This window comes from Carcharodon carcharias, chromosome 16 (genome assembly GCF_017639515.1).
Source record: "Carcharodon carcharias isolate sCarCar2 chromosome 16, sCarCar2.pri, whole genome shotgun sequence".
NCBI lineage: Eukaryota > Metazoa > Chordata > Chondrichthyes > Lamniformes > Lamnidae > Carcharodon > Carcharodon carcharias.
The window spans coordinates 112,859,520-112,880,112 of record NC_054482.1 but is presented as its reverse complement, the minus strand read 5'-3'; the positions used below and the strand labels follow the sequence as shown (position 1 = coordinate 112,880,112).

General features: G+C 46.2%; 1 protein-coding gene across 1 annotated transcript in view; it reads left to right on the top strand.

Annotated features, from left to right (window-relative positions):
- Window positions 1-20,593, top strand: part of ttll7 (tubulin tyrosine ligase-like family, member 7) — a 184,824-nt gene that overhangs the window by 46,910 nt on the left and 117,321 nt on the right. The window contains exons 6-8 of the mRNA XM_041207843.1: window positions 12,060-12,276; window positions 15,156-15,320; window positions 18,425-18,583. Of these exons, the coding sequence (XP_041063777.1) occupies window positions 12,060-12,276; window positions 15,156-15,320; window positions 18,425-18,583 (541 nt within the window). The remainder of the gene's footprint in view (window positions 1-12,059; window positions 12,277-15,155; window positions 15,321-18,424; window positions 18,584-20,593) is intronic.

Here is a 20,593-nt window from a genome sequence, read left to right as displayed (position 1 = left end):
TCTCTTTCCAGCAATAACCAATGAAGCACTTTTGAAGTGTAGGTCTGGAATTTAGTGGAGTCCGGATCTTTAAAAATGGCGGCTGCGATCCGACACGTGATCTCTGACCCCATTGCCAGTGCCTCCAATTTTCACCAGCATGAGATAAGGGTGCGGGCTGTTGCAGATCTTGAACTCACACCCTGCATTAATGACCCAGCTGGCTCCATTGCAGAGTTAGGCATCTCCTGGTCTCCTGCAATTGTCGTGGAGTCGGGCCAGCTTTTCAAAGAGTCATGGTTCACGGCCCCTCAGAGGTGTCATAGTGTGGATGAGGGAACCTTGTGAAAGGTAAATTCAAAACGTTTTGCCCATGCCAACCAATGCCCTTCCACCCACTTTCCATGACCCCTCATACCCTCCATGCCAACCTATGCCCCTCCACTCATCCCCCATGGCTCTTCATATGCTCCATACCAGCCCATGCTCCTCCACCAACCCCCTTCTTTCTTTACAAAATGCTTTTACCACAGCCCTATAGAAGCGTCACCCTATAAAGTATGAATAGCTGAAACTGCAAGCACTTAACACATCTTTATCTTGTGTAAATAAACATTGATGGGGCATGAGGAACGTGGGGTTTGAAGGGGTATGAAAGGTTAGGGCAAGAGGTTTGCATTTTTAAATTGATTTTATTGTAACTGGGATGAAGTCCCAGAACGACAGGGTGGGCCTTTTAAAGGGCTCTTGGTACCCGGCAGCCCCTATGGCTGCCTCTGAATTCTTTTTCTGGGGGCGGTGCCAACCCTCCCCGAATGAAAATCCCGGCGTTTGCAGACACTTTCTCTCGAGGTGGGCTGGCCAAGCCGGGAAATTTCCCAACTGCCACTACCCGCCTGTGGGATGAGAATCAAGCCCATGCTCCCATGTTCTCAGGTAGGAGAGAAGCAGCCAATTCATTGAAACATAGAAACTAGGAGTAGGCCATTCGGCCCTTCGAGCCTGCTCAACCATTCATTATGATCATGGCTGATCATCCAACTCAATAGCCTGCTCCCGCTTTCTCCCCATACCTTTGATCCCTTTCGTCCCAAGAGCTATATCGAACTCCTTGAAAACATACAATGTTTTGGCCTCAACTGCTTTCTGAGGTAGTGAATTCCGCAGGCTCACCACTCTCTGGGTGAAGAAATTTCTCCTCATCTCAGTCCTAAATGGTCTACCCCATATCCTCAGACTGTGACCCCTGGTTCTGGGCTCCCCCAACATCGGGAACATCCTTCCTGCATCTACCCTGTCTAGTCCTGTTAGAATTTTGTAGCTTTTTATGAGATTCCCCCCTCATTCTTCTGAATTCCGGTGAATATAATCCTAACCGACTCAATCTCTCCTCGTATGTCAGTCCCGCCATCCCAGGAATCAGTCGGGTAAACCTCATGCACAGCAAGCTCCCATAAACAGCAATGCGGTGATAGCCCGACAATCTATTTTTTAGTAATGTTGACGGATAAAGATTGGGCAGGGCATGACTGCTCTTCCAGCAGACAGCACTTCTGACAGTGCTGCACTCCCTGAATGTAATGCAACAATGCAGGGCTATCAGCCTGAATTTGGAACTCCCAACTATCTGATGTGGGACATGAACCCACAACCTTCCTACTTCAGAAGTAAGGGTGCCACCCAGTGAGCCATATTTGACATTGTGCAGCCTGAGCTGCAGGGAACCTGTGCCCCGACAGCACCCAAAGCTGCTGGCTGGATAATTGTGGACGGCTCACGCTTGATGCTTTGCTGGAGTCCCATTAGCAGCACAAACCGTGGAAAGTGATTTGAAGGTTGCTTTTTCAGGACTCCAGTCACTGGAACAATTAAGAGATGCAAGTCAGTGTAATTAGCCAGTTATGACACTTCTATCCAAATCCATCACCTGTTCTTGGGAATTTCAAATATTGCACTCGCTTGACTGATACGGGCACATTTTCCCATCCATTAGTGGGTTTGCTACCAGGGATTTGGTCCCATGTTGTTCCTTTGACGTTCTTCAAAAAAGCCATCAACAACTATCGACAGTTGGTAGCACTTTGAAAACCTCCTGAAGCTGAAGAGTGAACCATGGTAACAACGAAGCAACGTGATTGCAGTTAAAACTGTGGCTCTTAGCTCCCCGGTTGGCTCACTTCTTAAAGCTTTAACTTTGATTCTCGGTCTGCTGGACTCCTGATTCTCGGAGTTTGCTGCTTTTCCTGTGATAAACCGGACCTAGGCACATTTCTGGGAATAAAGGGGAATAAAGCTTCCATAGCCTCAGCAGCTCCACCACTGCAATGTAGTCAATGTTGTAATGTGCGCAATGTGGCAGCCAATTTTGAGCACAGCAAGATCCCACAAACAGGAATGTGAGAATCACCGGATAATCAGTTTGTAAGAGTTTGATGAGGAATAAATGCCGGCCGGGACTCTCCTGCCCCTGTTCCGAATAGTACCAGGGCTTCATTTACTTCCATCCGAGAGGTCAGGTGGGGCTTTGTTCTAACATCTCGTCTGACAGATGGTACATCTGACATTGCAGCATTCCCTCGTCGCTGCACTGATGTGCCCCTGGATTGTGGCCTGAGTTCACAACGTTCTGGCATTTTATTTGTTGTGTTTTGTGGCTGAGTGGCAGCAATCTTGCCTGTGAGGTGGAAGGTTGTGGGTTAAGTTGGGGGTTGGTGGGTGTAGGCGGTAGTGGGGGTGCAGGGGGTTATGTCACTGGGCTAGCAATCCAGAGGCCAAGGCTATTGCTCTGGGGATATGGGTTCAAATCCCATCATAGCAGTGGATGGAAATTAAATTTAAATAATAAATCTGGAATTAAAAGGATGAAACCATTGTTAATTGTTGTAACAATCCACCTGATTCACTAACGTCCGTGAGGGAAGGAAACCTGTTGTCCCTTTCTGGTCTAGTCTACATATGACTGCAGACTTACAGCAATATGGTTAACTCTCAACTGCCCTCTGAAATGGCTTAGCAAGCCATTCATTTGTATCAAATGCTTCAAGGGATGAAACCAGACAGATCGCCCGGCATTGACCTGGGCACTGGAAGCAGCAATACCCGTCGCTTTCGATCCAGCAAAGGCTTCCTTACTAACATCTGAGGAGGCTTGTGCCAAAATTGGGAGAGCTGTTCTACAGACTAGTCAGCAACTGCCTGACAAAGTCATACGCATGGAATCATACCTTACAAAGTCCAAGACACCACCCTCACCATCCCTGTATATGTCCTGTCCCATCAGCAGAATGGACCCATCGGAGGTGATATACAGTCAGGAGGGGGTTGCCCTAGGAGTCAACGACATTGACTCTGGACTCCATGGTATCAGGTCAGACATGGGTGAGGAAACCCCCTGCTGACTACCAACTACCAGCCACCCGCACACCACCCCCACTCAGCTGATGAACCAGTACTCCATGTTGAACACCACTTGGAAGAAGCACTGAGGGTGGCAAGGGCAGAGAATGTATTCTGGGTGGGGGAACTTCAATGCCCATCACTAAGAGTGGCTCAGTAGCACCACTACTGACCGAGCTGGCCGAGTTCTAAAGGACACAGCTGCTAGAGAGGGCCTGTGGCTGGTGGTGAAGGAAAAACCTACATGGCCTCATTCATCTTCACCAACCTGCCTGCCACAGCTGCATCTGCCCATGACACTATCGGTAGGAGTGACTACCAAACAATCTATGTGGAGACGAAGTCCAGCCTTCACATTGAGGATACCATCCATCGTGTTGTGTGGCACTAACACCAGGCTAACTGGGATAGATTTTGAACAAATCTAGCAACTCAAAATTGGGCATCCATGAGGCACTGTGGGCCATCATCAGCAGCAGAATTGTACTCGAACACAATCTGTAACCTCATGGCCCAGCATATCCCCCACTCTACCATTACCATCAAGCCAGGGAATCAATCCTGGTTCAATGAGGAGTGCAGGAGGGCATGTCAGGAGCAGCACCAGGCATCCCTAAAAATGAGGTGTCAGCCTGGTGAAGCTACAACACAGGACTACTTGTGCGCAAAACAGCATAAGCAGCCAGTGATAGACAGAGCTAAGCGATCCCACAGCCAATGGATCAGATCTAAACTCTACATTCCTGCCACATCCAGTCGTGAATGGTGGTGAACAATTAAACAACTCACTGGAGGATCCACAAATATCCCCATCCTCAATGATGGGGGAGCCCAGCACATCAGTGCGAAAGATAAGGCTGAAGCATTTGCAACAATCTTCAGCCAGAAGTGCCGAGTAGATGATCCATCTCGGCTGCCTCCGGAGGTCCCTAGCATCACAGATGCCGGTCTTCAGCCAATTCGATTCACTCCACGTGATATCAACAAATGGCTGAAGGAACTGGATACTGCAAAGGCTAAGGGCCTTGACAATATTCCAGCCATAGTACTGATGGCTTATGCTCCAGAGCTAGCTGCACACCCTAGCCAAGCTATTCCAGTACAGCTACAACACTGACATCTACACGTCTATGTGGAAAATTACCCAGGTATGTCCTGTCCACTAAAATCAGGACAAATCCAACCCGGCCAATTACTGCCCTGTCAGTCTTCTCTCGATCATCAACAAAATGATGGAAAGTGTTGTTGACAGTGCTATCAAGTGGCACTTACTCAGCAATAACCTGCTCACTGACACTCAGTTTGGGTTCTGCCAGGGCCACTCAGCTCCTGACCTCATTACAGGCTTGGTTCAAACACAGACAAAAGAGCTAAATTCAAGAGATGTGGTGAGAGTGACTATCCTTGACATTAAGGCCACATGTGACTGAGTATGGTGTCAAGGAGCCCTAGCAAAAAGAGAGTCTATGGGAATCAGGGGGAAATCTCTTCCCTGGGTGGTGTCATACCGAGCACAAAGGAAGATGGTTTGGGTCATTGGAAGCCAATCATCTCAGTCCCAGGGTATCACTGAAGGAGTGATACACAGTGGCAACCATGTGTACCATAGATAAGGTGCACTGCAGCAACTCACCCAGGATCTTTCGACGGCATCTTCCAAACCCAGGGTCTCTACCACCTGGAAGGATAAGGGCAGCAGGCACATGGGAACATCACCATTTGCAAGCTCCCCTCCAAGCCACTCACCACACTGACTTGGAAATATATCGGCCGTTCCTTCACTGTCGCTGGGTCAAAATCCTGGAACTCCCTTCCTAACAGCACTGTGGGTGTACCTACACCACATGGACTGTAGCGGTTCAAGATGGCAGCTCACCACCATCTTCTCAAGGCCAATTTGTGATCGGCAATAAATGCTGGCCCATGTCCCATGAAAGAATAAAAAAAAGTACTATTTCAAGCCTTGAATCTGTCTCATTATGTGGTTGTGGTGTGACAGGATTTTGGGGATTGTCTATTCTCCTAAAGAATGTTGCTTGAATCTGTAGTTTCCTAAAATTATTACCTTTATTTACAACAATTATTTACACATTGGACCTCTACACGAGGTTGGAGTTTCTTCCTTCTCTGTCATGTGAGCTGACATCATTATTACATCAGCATTATGCAAGTTTCTGCTGTTAATCCTTTACTCGACATCTTCCCTCCCCCAAGTCTTTATCCCTATCTTATATACATCCTGTTACAGAACCTAAAACCTTTGTCAGTGTGGCACTGAGGGGCGTGCTACACTGTTGGAGGTCTGCCTTTTGGATCAGGGGTTAAACAGACCGGCCCGTAGCTTAGACAGTTGCTGAGGGAAAGCAGGGAAGTTCACCCATTGCCCTCAGGCAACATATGCTTCTCAACCAATTAGCACCAAAAGCAATGGTTATATGTTTATGGGACCTTGCTGTGCACTGATTGGCTGCAAGCTTTATGTACCAAATAAGAGTGATTGTATTTCAAAAGCAGTTCATTGGCCGTGGAGCACTTTGGGTTGTCCTGAGGACATAAAGGATGCCACATAAATGCAACTTTGTTCTTTTCTTCTTACAATGCTTTTAGCATCTTGGGGTTAAGGAGTCCAATGGTGAAAGGCTATTGTATGTGCGCATTGCCGACTGGGTAAGGAGAGGGATCAGGCTTGGCTGTGTCACCATTTATGGTTGATTGGCCTGTCAGTGCTCGATACCTAACCTCCCTGGTGAAGAATAGCCACTTGAGTAACCAGCTGAAGTGTTGCTGGCGTCTGTGGGACACAAACCCAGACCCAGGAGGCAGAAAAATAGGGAGGGAACTCAGCTTATCAGAAGGCGACTAAATTCAATACAATTCTTGGTGCTCATCCCATTCCCATTTGCCTTCTGCTCCCTCCTCTCACTATTCCTTCACACACACACACACGCACACGCCTATTTCCTGGTGTCTCCTTCAACGTCGACAATGAGGGTTGTCAGGCAAGGCAACAAGAGAGGCAGCAAAGTCAAGCTGAGTCCCTGCCCTGTTCATGCGCTTGCACCTTCTTGCAGGAACCTCTAGGTAGGGACCAGGGACACAAACTCTTCCTAAGTTTCCACTTCCCAAGAGGAAACTGGGCATTGACTCCAATTAGTGCATTTTTACAATTCCAGAGTAGCTTTGGCTGAGTCGAGGTACCAGATCACGGATCAAACCATAGCCCTTCTGCCACTGAATCTATTTGTAATTCATCATCGCCTCCAGTGTGTCAGCTCAGTCTTTAGCTGACTGAGGAAAAGAGGGCTGGGGACCAGGGTCTCAAACCATAGAACCATAGAAAAGTTACAGCACAGAAGGAGGCCATTCGGCCCATCTTGTCCATGCCAGCCCGAGGACACCCAGGTGCCCTTTCTAATCCCACCTTCCTGCACCTGGTCCATAGCCCTGCAGCTTACAGCACTTAAGGTGCAGATCCAGATACTTTTTTAAAGAGTTTAAAGTTTCTGCCTCTACCACCAACTTGGGCAGCGAATTCCAGACACCCACTACCCTCTGCGTAAAAAAAAGTTCTTCCTCATGCCCCCGCCTACAACTTCAGCCAATTATCTTGAATCTATGTCCCCTGGTTCTAGACCCGAGACTAAGGTCGTGGTTTACTGGGCTGTAGTGATCCCTATGCTCCGATATGCTTTGGAGATGTGGGCAACCTACAGCAGACACCTGAAAGCAGTGGAGAAGTACCACCAGCGGTACCTCCGCAAGATCCTCCAAAACCCGGTGGCAAGAAAGGTAATCCGACAGCAGTGTCCTCTCTCAAGCCAACTTGTCCAGCATCGAGGCGCTAATCACTCAAAACCAGTCCCACTAGTTGGGACACGCCTTTCATATGCCTGACACCAGACCCCCGAAGCAACTGCTCCACTCAAAACTCAGTCACAGCAGGAGACCCCCCCCCCCCCCGCCCCCTCAGGAGGATAGCGGAAACGCTTTAGGGATGTCCTCAAGGCATCCATGAAGACGCCAAACTTTCCCGCCGACTGATGGGAGGACCCTAGCTTGTGACCACCTAAAATGGAGAAGGCACCAGAAGCATCAAGAGCCTTCTGATTGGAATGTGCAGAGGTGAAATCGAGGCATCAGAGGGAGCACACAAGTCTCCAAACAACCCATCGACCCAACCCTTCCAGCACCACCATGTGGCAGAGGCTGCAGGTCGCAAGCTGGGTTTATCAGCCATCGCAACCCATCAAAGTGGAGTGGAAGCAAGTCTTCGTCAATCCCGAGAGAGACTGCCTCAGGGGGAGAAGATATCTTATATGGGCACATTTGCGCCACAGCTGTTAAATCAAAGTCAATTTTCTTTGCTTGATAAATAAATACAAGAATTATTCTTTAGCTCAGTTGAGACAAACTGACATTGAAGTTGTTTGCTTTGGTTGCAGTGTTTCAATTCAGCCTAACAAATCATGTGAATGAGGAGATATTGAATTAAGAAGCTTAGGCAGTGACAGATCATACAGGCAGATGCGATTTGCTACAAAGCTGATGTTTTACTTTGCAGTTGTAAAACTACAACAGTCATTCAAACACACTTTGCTTATCTTCAAATCTCACAATTTAGATTATTCTGTTAACTGTTTTACTAATACCATTCTCCACATTGGGATAATTGCCAGACTATTGAGAGATGACAAGGGAACAGTATCCTTGAAGTTGCTGGGGAAGCATATTTCAGCAGCATCCTGTCAATGTTAATGTCCCACTGAACCACCATCTGGACAATTGCAGTTACTCGGAGCAGCTGCACCTCGCTCAATGATTTTTTTTTGATGTATGGGTTTTTCCACTCGTCAGTTTGAGGGATTTTAATGGCACAGAGTTTAGCGCTTACTGTTTCAGAAAACTGGTGCAACTACAGGGACCCTTCCGTCTGTAACCAGCCATGGCCTGTGAGGAGGGACCATACAGGCATCTCTCTCCGTTAGAGTGGAACAAGTGGCTTTAACCTGCAGGACGCAAATCCACATTAAGCATATTTGACCAGGAATCTTTCCCACTCTTGCTGCTCGCGCCATGGGCTTGTTGGAAGGATTTGCAGGTTGATTGTCAGCCTGCTCGGCTGTGTCATGAATGTCCTTCCGTGACAAACAAGTCCTGAATTGGGATTTGAAGTCGGAACTTGTGGCTCCTGAGCCACACGACCTCAGGCACCCTTTCAGCTCTGTGAAATGCCCCAGCAATGCACCTTAACCCCAATTTCAGAAGCACATCTTGATTTCCATTTCCATTTCCAACACCACCACCTGGAAGTTCCCCTCCAAGTCACTCACCATCCTGACTTGGAAATATATCGGCAGTTCCTTCACTGTCGCCGGGTCAAAATCCTGGAACTCCCTCCCTAACAGCGCTGTGGGTGTACCTACACCACAGGGACTGCAGCGGTTCAAGAAGGCAGCTCACCACCACCTCCTCAAGGGGCAATTAGGGATGGGCAATAAATGCTGGGCCCAGCCAGCGAAGCCCACATCCCGTGAATGAATAATAAAATTCTAGCATGGTCACGGGCTCTCCAAGCGAGACCGATCAGCTCGTTCTGAATCACAGGCAGAGGTTCAGTTCACTTTTTATTTTGTGCTTGAGTTATGGGTGACCTTGGCCCAACCTCATTTGTGGGACATGCTTAGTTTTTGCAGGGATAGTGGGCCTTCTTGAAAAACGACAGTCAGGTGGAGAGCTGGCGCTTTCCAATTGTTTAGTTTATGGCTTTATGGGCAAAATGATCAACTCGGTGGGCGGACCCGCGCCTGACCCACTCCAGCATAAAATGGCACGCGCGGGAATCGGTAGCGCACCCACCGACAATTCAAAGGCCTATTAAGGCCATAAAAGTGCCCATTGACCGACATTTTCCACTGCCCGTCCATCCTTATGGTTGGCAGCCGGGTGGAAAAGCCAAGCGGCCTTTGCACTCTTTAGGAAACCTCACCCACGGGCGGGATGAGGATTCCTAAAGCAAATATTAAATCAAATAAAAGATTTTAAGGCTTAATCGATAACATGATCACTCGGTCATGTGACAGAGTCACATGAGGGGACGTGTTTTATAACATTTTTAATTTCTTTATCATTTTTTTTTTTTGAAAACACCATCTTCCTGAGGCCGGGAGATTTTGAAGTCGGCACCAGCGGAGTTCACCTTTGTCCCACCCGCACGGGAGCCCCTCGTGTTTTGCCGAAGGCCCCTCCAGCGTGAAATCCCCTCCCGGCCTCCATTGTGGGTGGAGGTCAGCGCACTGAGAAAGGCTCAGCACTGCTGGGGTGGGAGTGGGGGTGGGGGTGGGGGGGGTGGTGGTGGGTGTTGTTGCAGGAAGAGGGCGGGCACCAAGAGAAGGCTGGCGCTCCCTGAGGGCTGACCTGACGGCTGCTGCGGAGCTGCCTCGGGGAGTTTGCAGTCGGTTTTAAGAATGAAACGAGCTGGATCAACTGCTGCAAATGGGTGACCACGCTGTAAACGCGAGCGCCTGGCAGCAGACGATGTACCACCTCATCCCTTAAACGTCCTCTTTTATTTTCTTTAAACCCTGGACCTTTCATCCCCACCCTGGATGGAGTTTGTAGTGAAAACGTGAAGGCTCCCCTGGCCAATTGGCCCGCCCGCCAACCGTAAGAGCGGACGGGCCGTGTTAAATCGCTGACAGCTACCTCCTCAAATGGGCTTAATTGCCCACTTAGTTGTCGGCTGGCATGCTTCCACCTCCTACACGCGCCCGCGGCCTGTAAAGCCGCTCGCGGGCACACACCCGACATCATGTTGCGCGATGTTACGTGTGTTTGGGCCAGACACCTGCCTGTCCTGGGAACACAAGATTCAGGCCAGATCCTGGGAAACCTTAATACAATCAACAGGAAACACCTCCAGTCAATAAGAACGATAATCAGCCAAGGAACAGAATGTTGCAATACATAGCCAAAAACAGCAACACGCATTCGTTATAGCGCCTTCAACATAATAAAAGGACCCAAGGTGCTTCAGACGAGTGATTACCCAATAAAATTTAACACTCAGCCTTGTAAGTAGACATTAAGGCAAATGAACCAAAGCTTGGTCAAAGGGGGTGAATTTTAAGGAGGGTAATGCAGGAGGATAGGGAGGTTTGGAGAAGGAATTTCAGAGCTTTGGAAAAAAACAGCAGTCAAAGGCACAGCCACCAGTGGTGGAAATTGGAGGTACTCAGGAGGCCAGTACTGGAGGAACATCATATGTGAGGGTTGTGGGGTTGGAGGAGGTTACCGAGATGAGGGTGGGGTTGCTGGGGTGAGTTGAACACAGTGATCAGCCTTGATTCTAGCTTCTGATTGCTGCCCCATCTATTCCTGGCGGATTGAGCGCACGTATCCGGGAACAAGTCCACACTGCTTCCCATGGCGAAACCAGATGCTGAGACTCGGATGTGAAGAGTATGGGTGCTGAAAGGCTCCCAATGTATCATCCTGCAGTATGTGCCTGCGATGGGCAGGAGAGAAAAAGGTCCAAACAAAAATGCAGTCATGTTGATGTCTGAGAGATTTTCTAGAGACATGAGATTTAAATGATGCAGGAAAGATAAATCTAGAATGCTAAATTGTGGGAGTCAGACAAGGATGCAGACCATTGGTTTTCGAAGATAACTTCAGGACAAGTATAAGGTTCTCTTTACACAGTGTGCGGACATCTGGCTGAATTGTGGAGGCAGGAATTTTGGGTGCTTTTAAGAAATAATATGATACCACATGAATGAACTAACAGGGCTGAATGGCTGTCCTCATGTATGATTGCCCTGCGATCAAGCGATACTCTACATCAGAAACCCAATGCAGGTCACAGTCAAAGCGTCACCTCATGGTTCGCTTTCAGAACATTGATCTGTCTACTGCACAGTTCCAGCATTACTTTTCCCAATTTCCTTTCAGAATTCCAACATTCGCATGCCACCATGTACTGCCTTGGCTCAGCTGATTGGAAGATTGTAACTCCTGAGTCACAAAGTTGTGAGTTCAAACTCCAAACCAGAAACGTGTGCGCCTAATCTAGGTTGACTTTCTAGCTCAGTGCTGAGGGAGTGCTGCGTTCCTGTCCACCTAGTTATAGAAACATACAGCACAGAAAGAAACCATTTAGCCCATTGAGACTGTGTTGGCTTTTGGGAAGGGCAGTTTGTGGTTAGCCCCTTTATCCAGGAACCTTCAAGTTCCTCACTCTCAAGGACCTGTGCAAGTTAATTCCACAAGTAAATTTAATCACCTTTTCAGGTAGAGTGTTCCAGATCTGACAACTGCCTGAGTGAAAAAAAATTCTCCTCACCTCCCCTCTAGAACGTTTTCCAATGAGATTGTGTCCATGATATCTTTTGGCCTATTTATTCATCCAAACCTCTCGGTACCTTGAAAGCCTCTACTGGGTCACCTCTAATCTGTTTCTGTTGCAAGGAGAACAGTCTTAACTATTCCAACCTCTCCTCATGACTGAAGTCCCTTGTCCCCGGTAAACCTTGTCTGCCCCCTTAAGGGCGGATTCATTTTTACATCTAAGGGGAAAAACTCCAATGGCGCAATGGTGAGGCTGGTGCCTTGGAAGGATGTGATCAGAGATGTCTCCTCCAAAAATTAAAATGTGACTTCCCCTGTGGTTTTTGTTTCTCCTTCAGAATCTCATTGATAAGAAGTGGCGAGAAACTCCAAGCACAGGAACACTTGATAGTGCAGGAATACCTCGACAAGCCATTCCTCCTGGAGGGTTACAAGTTTGACCTACGCATCTACATCCTCGTGACCTCTTGTGACCCCTTGCGCATATTCTTGTACAATGACGGGCTGGTACGGATGGGCACAGAGAAATACCACGCTCCGACTGAATCGAACTTGGTAAGGTGATTCTGATTTAAGGAATTCATTAAAAAAAGGTCATGTTTCTTTTCCTGAGGTTGCTCTCTGGTCTTGGTCTGTGCAGTGGATCTTGCTTCCTAATCGTCTTGATACTGCGGAGTACTGTCGTATGTGCTTACAATCAGGGAAGGTTGAATTCTTCGTAGAAACATGTCAATCTAGAGTGCCTCAGTTGGATTGAATTCCCTGACCTTAGCTGGGGCAGTTGTGGCACTGTCCTTCACCCACACTGTGCCCTGGGCTAGTAGAGAGAGAATAATCAGCCTTGATTCCAGTTTCTGATTGCTGCCCATCCATTCTTGTTGGACTGTGCGCACGTGCACAGGAACAGAAGCCCACAATGCTTCCCATGGCTGAACATCATGCTGAGACTCGGGTGTGAACAGTACAGGTGCTGGAGGGCCCCCACTGTATCATCCTGTAGTATGTACCTGCGATGGGTAGGAGGAGAGAAAAAGGCCAGAACAGAAATGCTGCAATTTAAATAGGAATAGCTGAGATGAAAGGAACGATTGCAATTTCCTGACACATGATTAATGTTGCATTGGATTTACACTGTGGGAGATCCTGGTGTAGTGTTAAAGTGGCTGTGCTGATAATCCAGAGGCCAAGTCTCATAGTCTAGGGAGATGGGTTAACATCCCACCCTGCAGAGTTGGTGGAATTTAAGTTCAATTAATAAATCTGAAATATAAAGCTAGTCTCACTAATGGTGACCAAGTCAACTATCATCGATTGTTTTTGAAAAAAAAACCATTTGGTTCACTAATGTCCTTTAGGGAAGGAAACCTGCCACCTTTACCTGGCCTGGCCTACATGTGACTCCACACCCAGAGCAATGTGGTTGACTCTTAACTGCCCCCTGATATGGCCTAGCAAGCCACTCAGTTCAAGGGCAATTAGGGATGGGCAACAAATCCCAAAACTAATCCAGGCAGACTTGCTGTGGTAAATCCCTCTCTGCTGCACAAAGAAAGACATCTCATTACACTTGTTTATGGTGCCAGTTACAACAGATGGCTCTAGGTTATACACTTGCCTCTTAATCTACAACTAATTAGCGTTTTAATTGCAAAACATACTGTTGCTCCGTAGACTGCCCTGGGAGTTTGAAACTAGTTCTGCGTAAATTGTGTGGATCAGCGATGGAGGACAAAAGATTCCCCTCCTGATTAATCTTGGAGCGCTCTTCTCTTTTCATCCCCTGGTGGGTGGTAGGAGGATGTGAGGTTAGGACAAGTGGTCAGATTAACAACCACCCTCTGTAACTGGCACAGACTGAATGTAACACTGCACATTCACCCAGTATAATACTGCCTGGAATTACAAGAAAGCTGTTGAATCAATAGGGACAGTAAAAGGAAATCAGGGGAAAAAAGTAATTTACCCAGAGAGTGGTAAGGATGTGCAACTTGCTACCGCAAGGAATAGCTGAGGTGAATTGTGTAGAAGTATTTAAGGAGAAGGCTCGATAATCACATCAGGAGAAAGGAATTGAAGGATATGGGGAGAGGGTTCGATGAAGGAGGCTCAAGTGGAGCATCAGTGCTGGCACAGACCAGTTGCTCCAAATGGCCTGTTTGTGAGCTGCTGTTTCTGTGTAACCTTATGTAACACAAAATCAAAATACTGTTGTTACAGCAGCCGTGGAGAGAGGGGAACCAGTTAACGTCTCAGGCCAATGACCTCTCGGTAGTATTTCAATAGCATCTTTGCACAAGTGAAAATTCATCACATACAACACATTCCTTTTGAGATGCGGTGACAGTTCAATGGGCAAACCCAACAACTGTTGCTTACAGAGCAAGATCCCACAAACAGCAGTGAGGTAAATCACCAGCCAAACTGTTCTGCTGCTGGGTGAAAGAATATTGTCCGGGCATTGAGGAAAGAAATCTCCATGCTTCTCTTCAGAGCATGCAGTGAGATCTCTTTGTGCCCACCTCGATTGGAAAGCAGGGTCCCAGTTTCACATTTCACCTGACGGACCGCACCTCCTAGAGTGCAGCACCCCCTGGGTGCTGCATTGAAATGTCAGCCTAGATTATGTACTCAAAAAGTGGAGTGGGGATTGAGCCCAGGAGCTTTTGATTTGGAGATGAGAGTATTACCTTCCAACGCTCGTATTTGCTCATCCTGCCACTTTTTAAATCATGTCAAAATTTCCCCTGTGGTCAGAATGAGCTCTCTGCAAATTGTGCAGTTCTGGGCAGCTTAGTATTTAATTGATTCCAGGCCCTTCAGGAGGCTACTTCATTTTGTGACAAGTGAATAAGGCTCAGGGATTACCTACCAATTAAACCACAGAAATAAGTTGTTGGGCCCAATCAGCCCATGTTGGTGTTTATCCTTCACCTGAGCAGCAAATCCTAATCCCATGCATCTCCACACACAGTTTCCATATCCATTTATTGTCACCCCCCCGCCCTCAACATCTATCCAACTTATTCATAAATGCTGACATCCCTACGTCAATGAATAACTCTGACATTACATTCCCCAGCCTTACAACTGCACCCTTCACTAAGAAGCATTGTTTCTATCCGCTCAAACCCATCCTTTCATCATTTTATGCATCTCTACCACGTCACTCCTTAATCTCATCTGCTCCAACAAGGGAAGCTCCAGTTCTTCAGGTATTTATCTTCCTATCAGGCTGTGGACTTGTGGATTTGTGTGGTGCTGTATCTTCAACCACTGCCTTAAATGTGGGAGCCCAAAGCTGCGCACAGTACTCCAAATGTGGCCTTTATATCAATTCACATTGCATGGTTAACAGTTAGAGGTCACACATGCAAGAAGTGGGACAAAGGAATATACTGAGTGCCCTTTTGTTTTTTAAAATTCAACTTTTCCAGAGCCAGCTCTTCATGCACCTGACCAACTACTCCGTCAACAAGCATAACGAGAACTTTGAACGGGATGAGCAGGCAGACAGAGGCAGCAAGCGATCAATCAGGTGGTTCACCGAATTCCTTCGCACCAACGATTACGATGTGGGCAAGTTCTGGAATGATGTCTCTGTATGTATCAGCGTTGATTTGATTTTTAAAGAAAAAAAAGAAAGACTTGCATTTCTATAGCATCTTTCACAATATCAGGATGACCCCCAAAGTGCATTGGAGCTAATGAAGAACTTTTTTGAAGGGTTGTTGCTATCGTAGTGAAGAAAACGTGGCAGCCAATTTGTGCACAGCAAGCTCCCACAAACAGCAATGTGACAATGAGCAGATCATCTGTTTTTTGTGATGCTGGTTGAGGGATTAAAAATTGGCCGGGACACCGTGGATAATTCCCCTGCTCCTCTTCAAAATAGTCTTGCCCATGGGGGGCATGCTAGAGGGGCTGGAAGGTGAATGGCTGGTCACGCGCTGTATTTTAGGTCTGTGCATTCAAACATGCCAGCAGAGAACCATGAAATCCAATCTTTCCTACTTTAAGATGATCCTTAAAAACTATCTCTTTAACCAAGCCTTTGACAACCTGACCTGCTGTCTCTTTCTGCAATTCGGTGTCAAATTTTGTTTGTTAATTCCTCCTGCAAAATGCTTTGGAATGTTTCACCGTGTTAAAGAAGATCAATGAATGCAAGTTGTTTATTCGGTCTGACCTTCCATTATGTTTCCTTACCCCTCAATGAAGGGCTTTTGGGATGTTTATTTAAAAGTTTTAAATAATTGTAGCCTGTGATAACAAGTAAAAGGTTTGGAAGAAGAATTGATGGTTTGTATTGCTGATTTTGAATTGGAATTTTATTCTAAGTTCAAGTGCCCAATCAATTTGCTTTAGAAATCATGGACCCTCTCTGCTTTTGTTATTGTCGTAGGCAGTGAGTTCAGGGTCATCACCAGACTCTGTGTAAAAATATAAAAAGTTCTCCCTCACAATATCTCTTGCCCAAAACCTTAAATCTGAGTTTCTTAGTCCTTTTACCATCAGCTAATGGGACTATCTTTTCTTTTGCCTACTTATCTCAAACTGTCATAATCTTGTAGGCCTATATTAAATTTCCTCTCAATCACCTTTGTCCCAAGATGAACAACCTCAGTTCTCCCATTTTGTACCCCTCAGCATAACTTCCATTTTTTTTACTCAATACCTCTATTTATGAAGACCAAGATCCCATAAGAAGGAAGGATGTAGATAGATGGCGTCAAAGGATTGGCTACAAGACATAGACTATGTCCAATTGAAAAGGGCTGCTCGAGATAGAGATGTGTTGAGAACCATAATTAGCAACCTTTGGACACCACATGAGCAGAGAGAAGGTCTCCTATATATTGCTAACCATTCTATCAATATATCCTGCCACCTTCAAAAATATATGCATATGAATCTTCAGGTCCCATTGTCCTGCACAGTCTTTAAAACTGTGCCATCAAATCTATATTGCCTCTTCCTACCTGACAAAGTGCATCACCTCAAACTTCTCTGTATTAAATTCCATCTGCCACGTGTCTGCCCATTCTGCTAGACCATCTACATCCTATTGCAGAGTTTTTGGTATTATCTTCACTGTTTGCCACATCTTCAAGTTTGGTAGCATTGGCAAATTGTGAAAATTTACTCTGTATTCCAATATTCGAGTCAGTTATATGTAATAAAAAAACAGTGATCTGGGAGGACTGACTCTTGGGAACCTGACTGTCACCCATCATCCCAGTCTGAAAACAGCCATGTTTCACGACTTGCTGTTTTCTGTACTTAAACCAAGTTTTTTGTCCAAGCTGACACTGACTCATCTATTCCACGAATCTCAACTTTGTTCACCAGCCCCTTAGGTGATACATTGTCAGATGCTTTCTTAAAATCCATATAGACAACATCCACCGCATTCCCTTTGTCGGCCTTCTCTGTTACTTTGTGCGTGCCTAATCAAATTGAATTTTTTGACAATCTGCCTTATACAAATCCATGCTGGCTCTCCTTAATTAACTCAAACCTCTCCAAGTGCTTGATTAATATTTCTAAAACATTCCCCACTGCTGATGTTAAACTGACTGCCCTGTAGTTTCCTAGCATCGTCTGTACACCCTTTCTTGAACAAGGGTGTCACGTTTGCTACTTTCCATTCCTCTGGCACCGCCCCTGTATTTAGAGAAGATTAAGTCCTTCTGCTATCTCCAACCGCACTTCCTATAGCAACCTGGGTTCCACCTATCCGGACCAGGTGACTTATCCACTCTATATATAGCCATCCTTACCAGTACATCTGACTCTCAATTTTCACCCCATCTGTTCCCTCTACCATGTGCATTTCTACCGATATTTTCCAGCATCCTCTTCCAGAAACAATGTACTCATTAAGTATTATAGCTTTGTCTTCTATGTCCCTAGTATGTCCCACCCTACCTCTTGCTACCCGTTTTACTATTCACATGCTGGTAGAAGATTTTTGGGTTTCCTTTTATGTTAACTGCTATTCCGTTCTTATAGCCTCTCTTTGCCAGTCTTATTTTCCTGTTCTCTTCCCTTCTGAACATTGTATTTAACCTGGTTCTTGTTTGAAGAATTCACCTTACATGCATCATAAACTCTTCTTTTATTTCATCATATTCTCTATCTCCCTCTTTATTCAAGGACACTATCTCCTCTATCTTTCCCCTTTCTGGAATGTACCCTAGCCTGTACCTGAAGCATCTGCTCCTTAATGATCACCCGTTTTTCCATTAGAGTGTTTCTGTCATTCTTTGGTTCCACTTTATCTTGGCTAGTCGTGACTCAGTGATAGTATATTCATCAGATAGTTGCTTGATTCAGGTCCTATTTCAGAGAGTTGACCACAAAATCTAAGCTGACACTCCAGGCGATGTCATGTTTCAGATGAAGCATAAAACCAAGGCCCTGTTTGCCTACTCTAGTGGATGTAAGTGAGCCTATGGCTACCACTTCAATGAGGAACAGGCAAGCTCTCTGCAGTGTCCTGGGCAATATCCCTCAAGCAACTTCAATAAAACAGATTATTTGGTCATTATCCAATTTGTGGGAACTTGCTGTCTGTAAATTGGGCCACTGTGTCCCACAACAGCTACAAAAGTGCTTCATTGGTTGCAAAGCATTTTAGGACATCCTGAGGTTGCTGTATAAACACAGTTTCTTTCTTTAATGGATCATTCTTCTCTCACAGGACCTGGTTGTAAAGACATTGATTGTGGCGGAACCGCATGTCCTGCATGCCTACCGCATGTGTCGACCTGGTCAGCACCCGGGCAGCAACAGCGTCTGCTTTGAAGTTCTCGGCTTTGACATTATTTTGGACAGGAAGCTGAAACCCTGGCTCCTGGAGGTGAGTGCACATTCCCGCAGTGCCCCAGTGGTGTCTCGGCTTAGATTTTGGGCTCAACTCTTTGAAGTGGGGCTTGAATCACACTACCGTCTGATTCAGAGGGGGGTGCACGTTTGTTATTGGGCCACAAACTGGCACCCCAATATATATTTTTAATTCCAGTGGATTGGGAGAGGAAGATCATCCCTAACCTTCCAGTCTGATAGGGTGATAGTCAGTGAAATTCTTGTGAAATCACAGTCTGCCTGACAGGAAAGGAGCCAATACCAGTTTGTCAAGCCAAGATGCGAGAATCTAACAATTCATAAATTGGGAAATTAACTGAATGCACTTCCTTCAGTGGTGAAAGAGAAAAGATGTTGACATTCACAGCATATACATCTCGAACTTTTCACAATTAATTGGAGTGCGGTGAATGTTGTTACAATAACAACTGCCTGAAAAGGCAGAGTTTAATGGTTTTATCGGACGCAGAAAAATTCTGACAGTGCACAACGCCCATATCTTGTATTTTTTGAGGGAAGAATGTGAGGGAACTCTCCCTAAATGACATTAGTGAAACAGATGGAGTTTTTACAACAATGGTTTCATGGTCATCGTTAGACTTTTAATCCCAGATTTTTAATGGATTCAAATTTCATCATCTGACGTGGTAGGATTCAAACCCAGGTCCCCAGGGTCTCAAGAATACTAGCCCAGTGACAACACCACTTCGCCACCACCTCCCCCTCCCCCTTACCCAACATGGAGTGTAGGTCGGGGAATTGGAGTTACATTAGAATCACAGAACTGAACTGAGGACCTTCTGATATGTGTCCTCTGGTTACCGACCCTTCTGCCACTGGAAACAATCCCTCCTTATTTACTTGACCAAAAGCCTTCACGGTTTTGAACACCTCTTTCAATTGCGCTTAATCTTCTCTGTTGCAAGAGGAACATATAAAGGTGTATAAAGTAATGAGACAGACTTTCCATTTTTACTGATGAGGTGCATCACGTGCCTCTTAAAGAACCCTGATTTCAATTGCATTCATTTCACAACCAGACAGATTCCATAACGGATGTACAGTCAACATGCTAAACTACTGCCCAGATGAGGGAGGTGAAAATCTGGCCAAATAAGTGAGATAATAAGGGCTGGTCAGGAGCAGCATTTCAATTTAAAATATTACCTTAGAGCAAGGGGAAATAGTTGCCAATAATACTGTGTGAGCTTGCTTGTGATGTCAGGGAACACCTTTAGTTGGAGGCAACCACTCTGTAATCTGATCAGAAACTGGGAATCCTGAGGCCAGTCTGTATCTTGTTTCTGTTTTCAGACTGAGCTGACTTTAATTCTGCTATTAACACCTACTCTGGACCTATGCTTTGTTTCTTTACTACAACCATTAACACTCCCTTTCCCTTTTTTCCCGTGATATCTTTGGTATTAAATCTTTCCACCTTTGAACCTATCCCTTTTGTTCCACCTGACTTTCCCCCTTTTTCAGCAGCATAAAACCCCTCACATTTCCACCCCTTTTCAGTTCCAAAGAAGTCACACTAGACTCAAAACGTTAACTCTGTTTCTTTCTCCACAGATACTGCTAGATCTGCTGGATTTTTCCAGCACTTTCTGGTTTTATTTCATTAACTCATCTCCTGACTCCCCAAAGCCTGTCCACCATCTTCAAGGCACAGGTCAGGAGTCTGATGGAACACTCTCCACTTGCCTGGACGAGTGCAGCTCCCACAACACTCAAGAAGCTTGACACCGTCCAGGAAAAAGCAGCCCACTTGACTGGCATCCCATCCGCCACCTTAAACATTCACTCCCTCCACCACCAGTGCACAGTGGTAGCAGTGTGTACCATCTGTGAGATGCACTGCGGCAACTCACCAAGGCTCCTTCAATAGCATCCTTCCAAACCTGCGACTTTTACCACCTAGAAAGACAAGGATGGCAGATGCATGGGAACACCACCATCAACCAGTTCCCTTCCAAGTCACACACGATCCTGACTTGGAAAT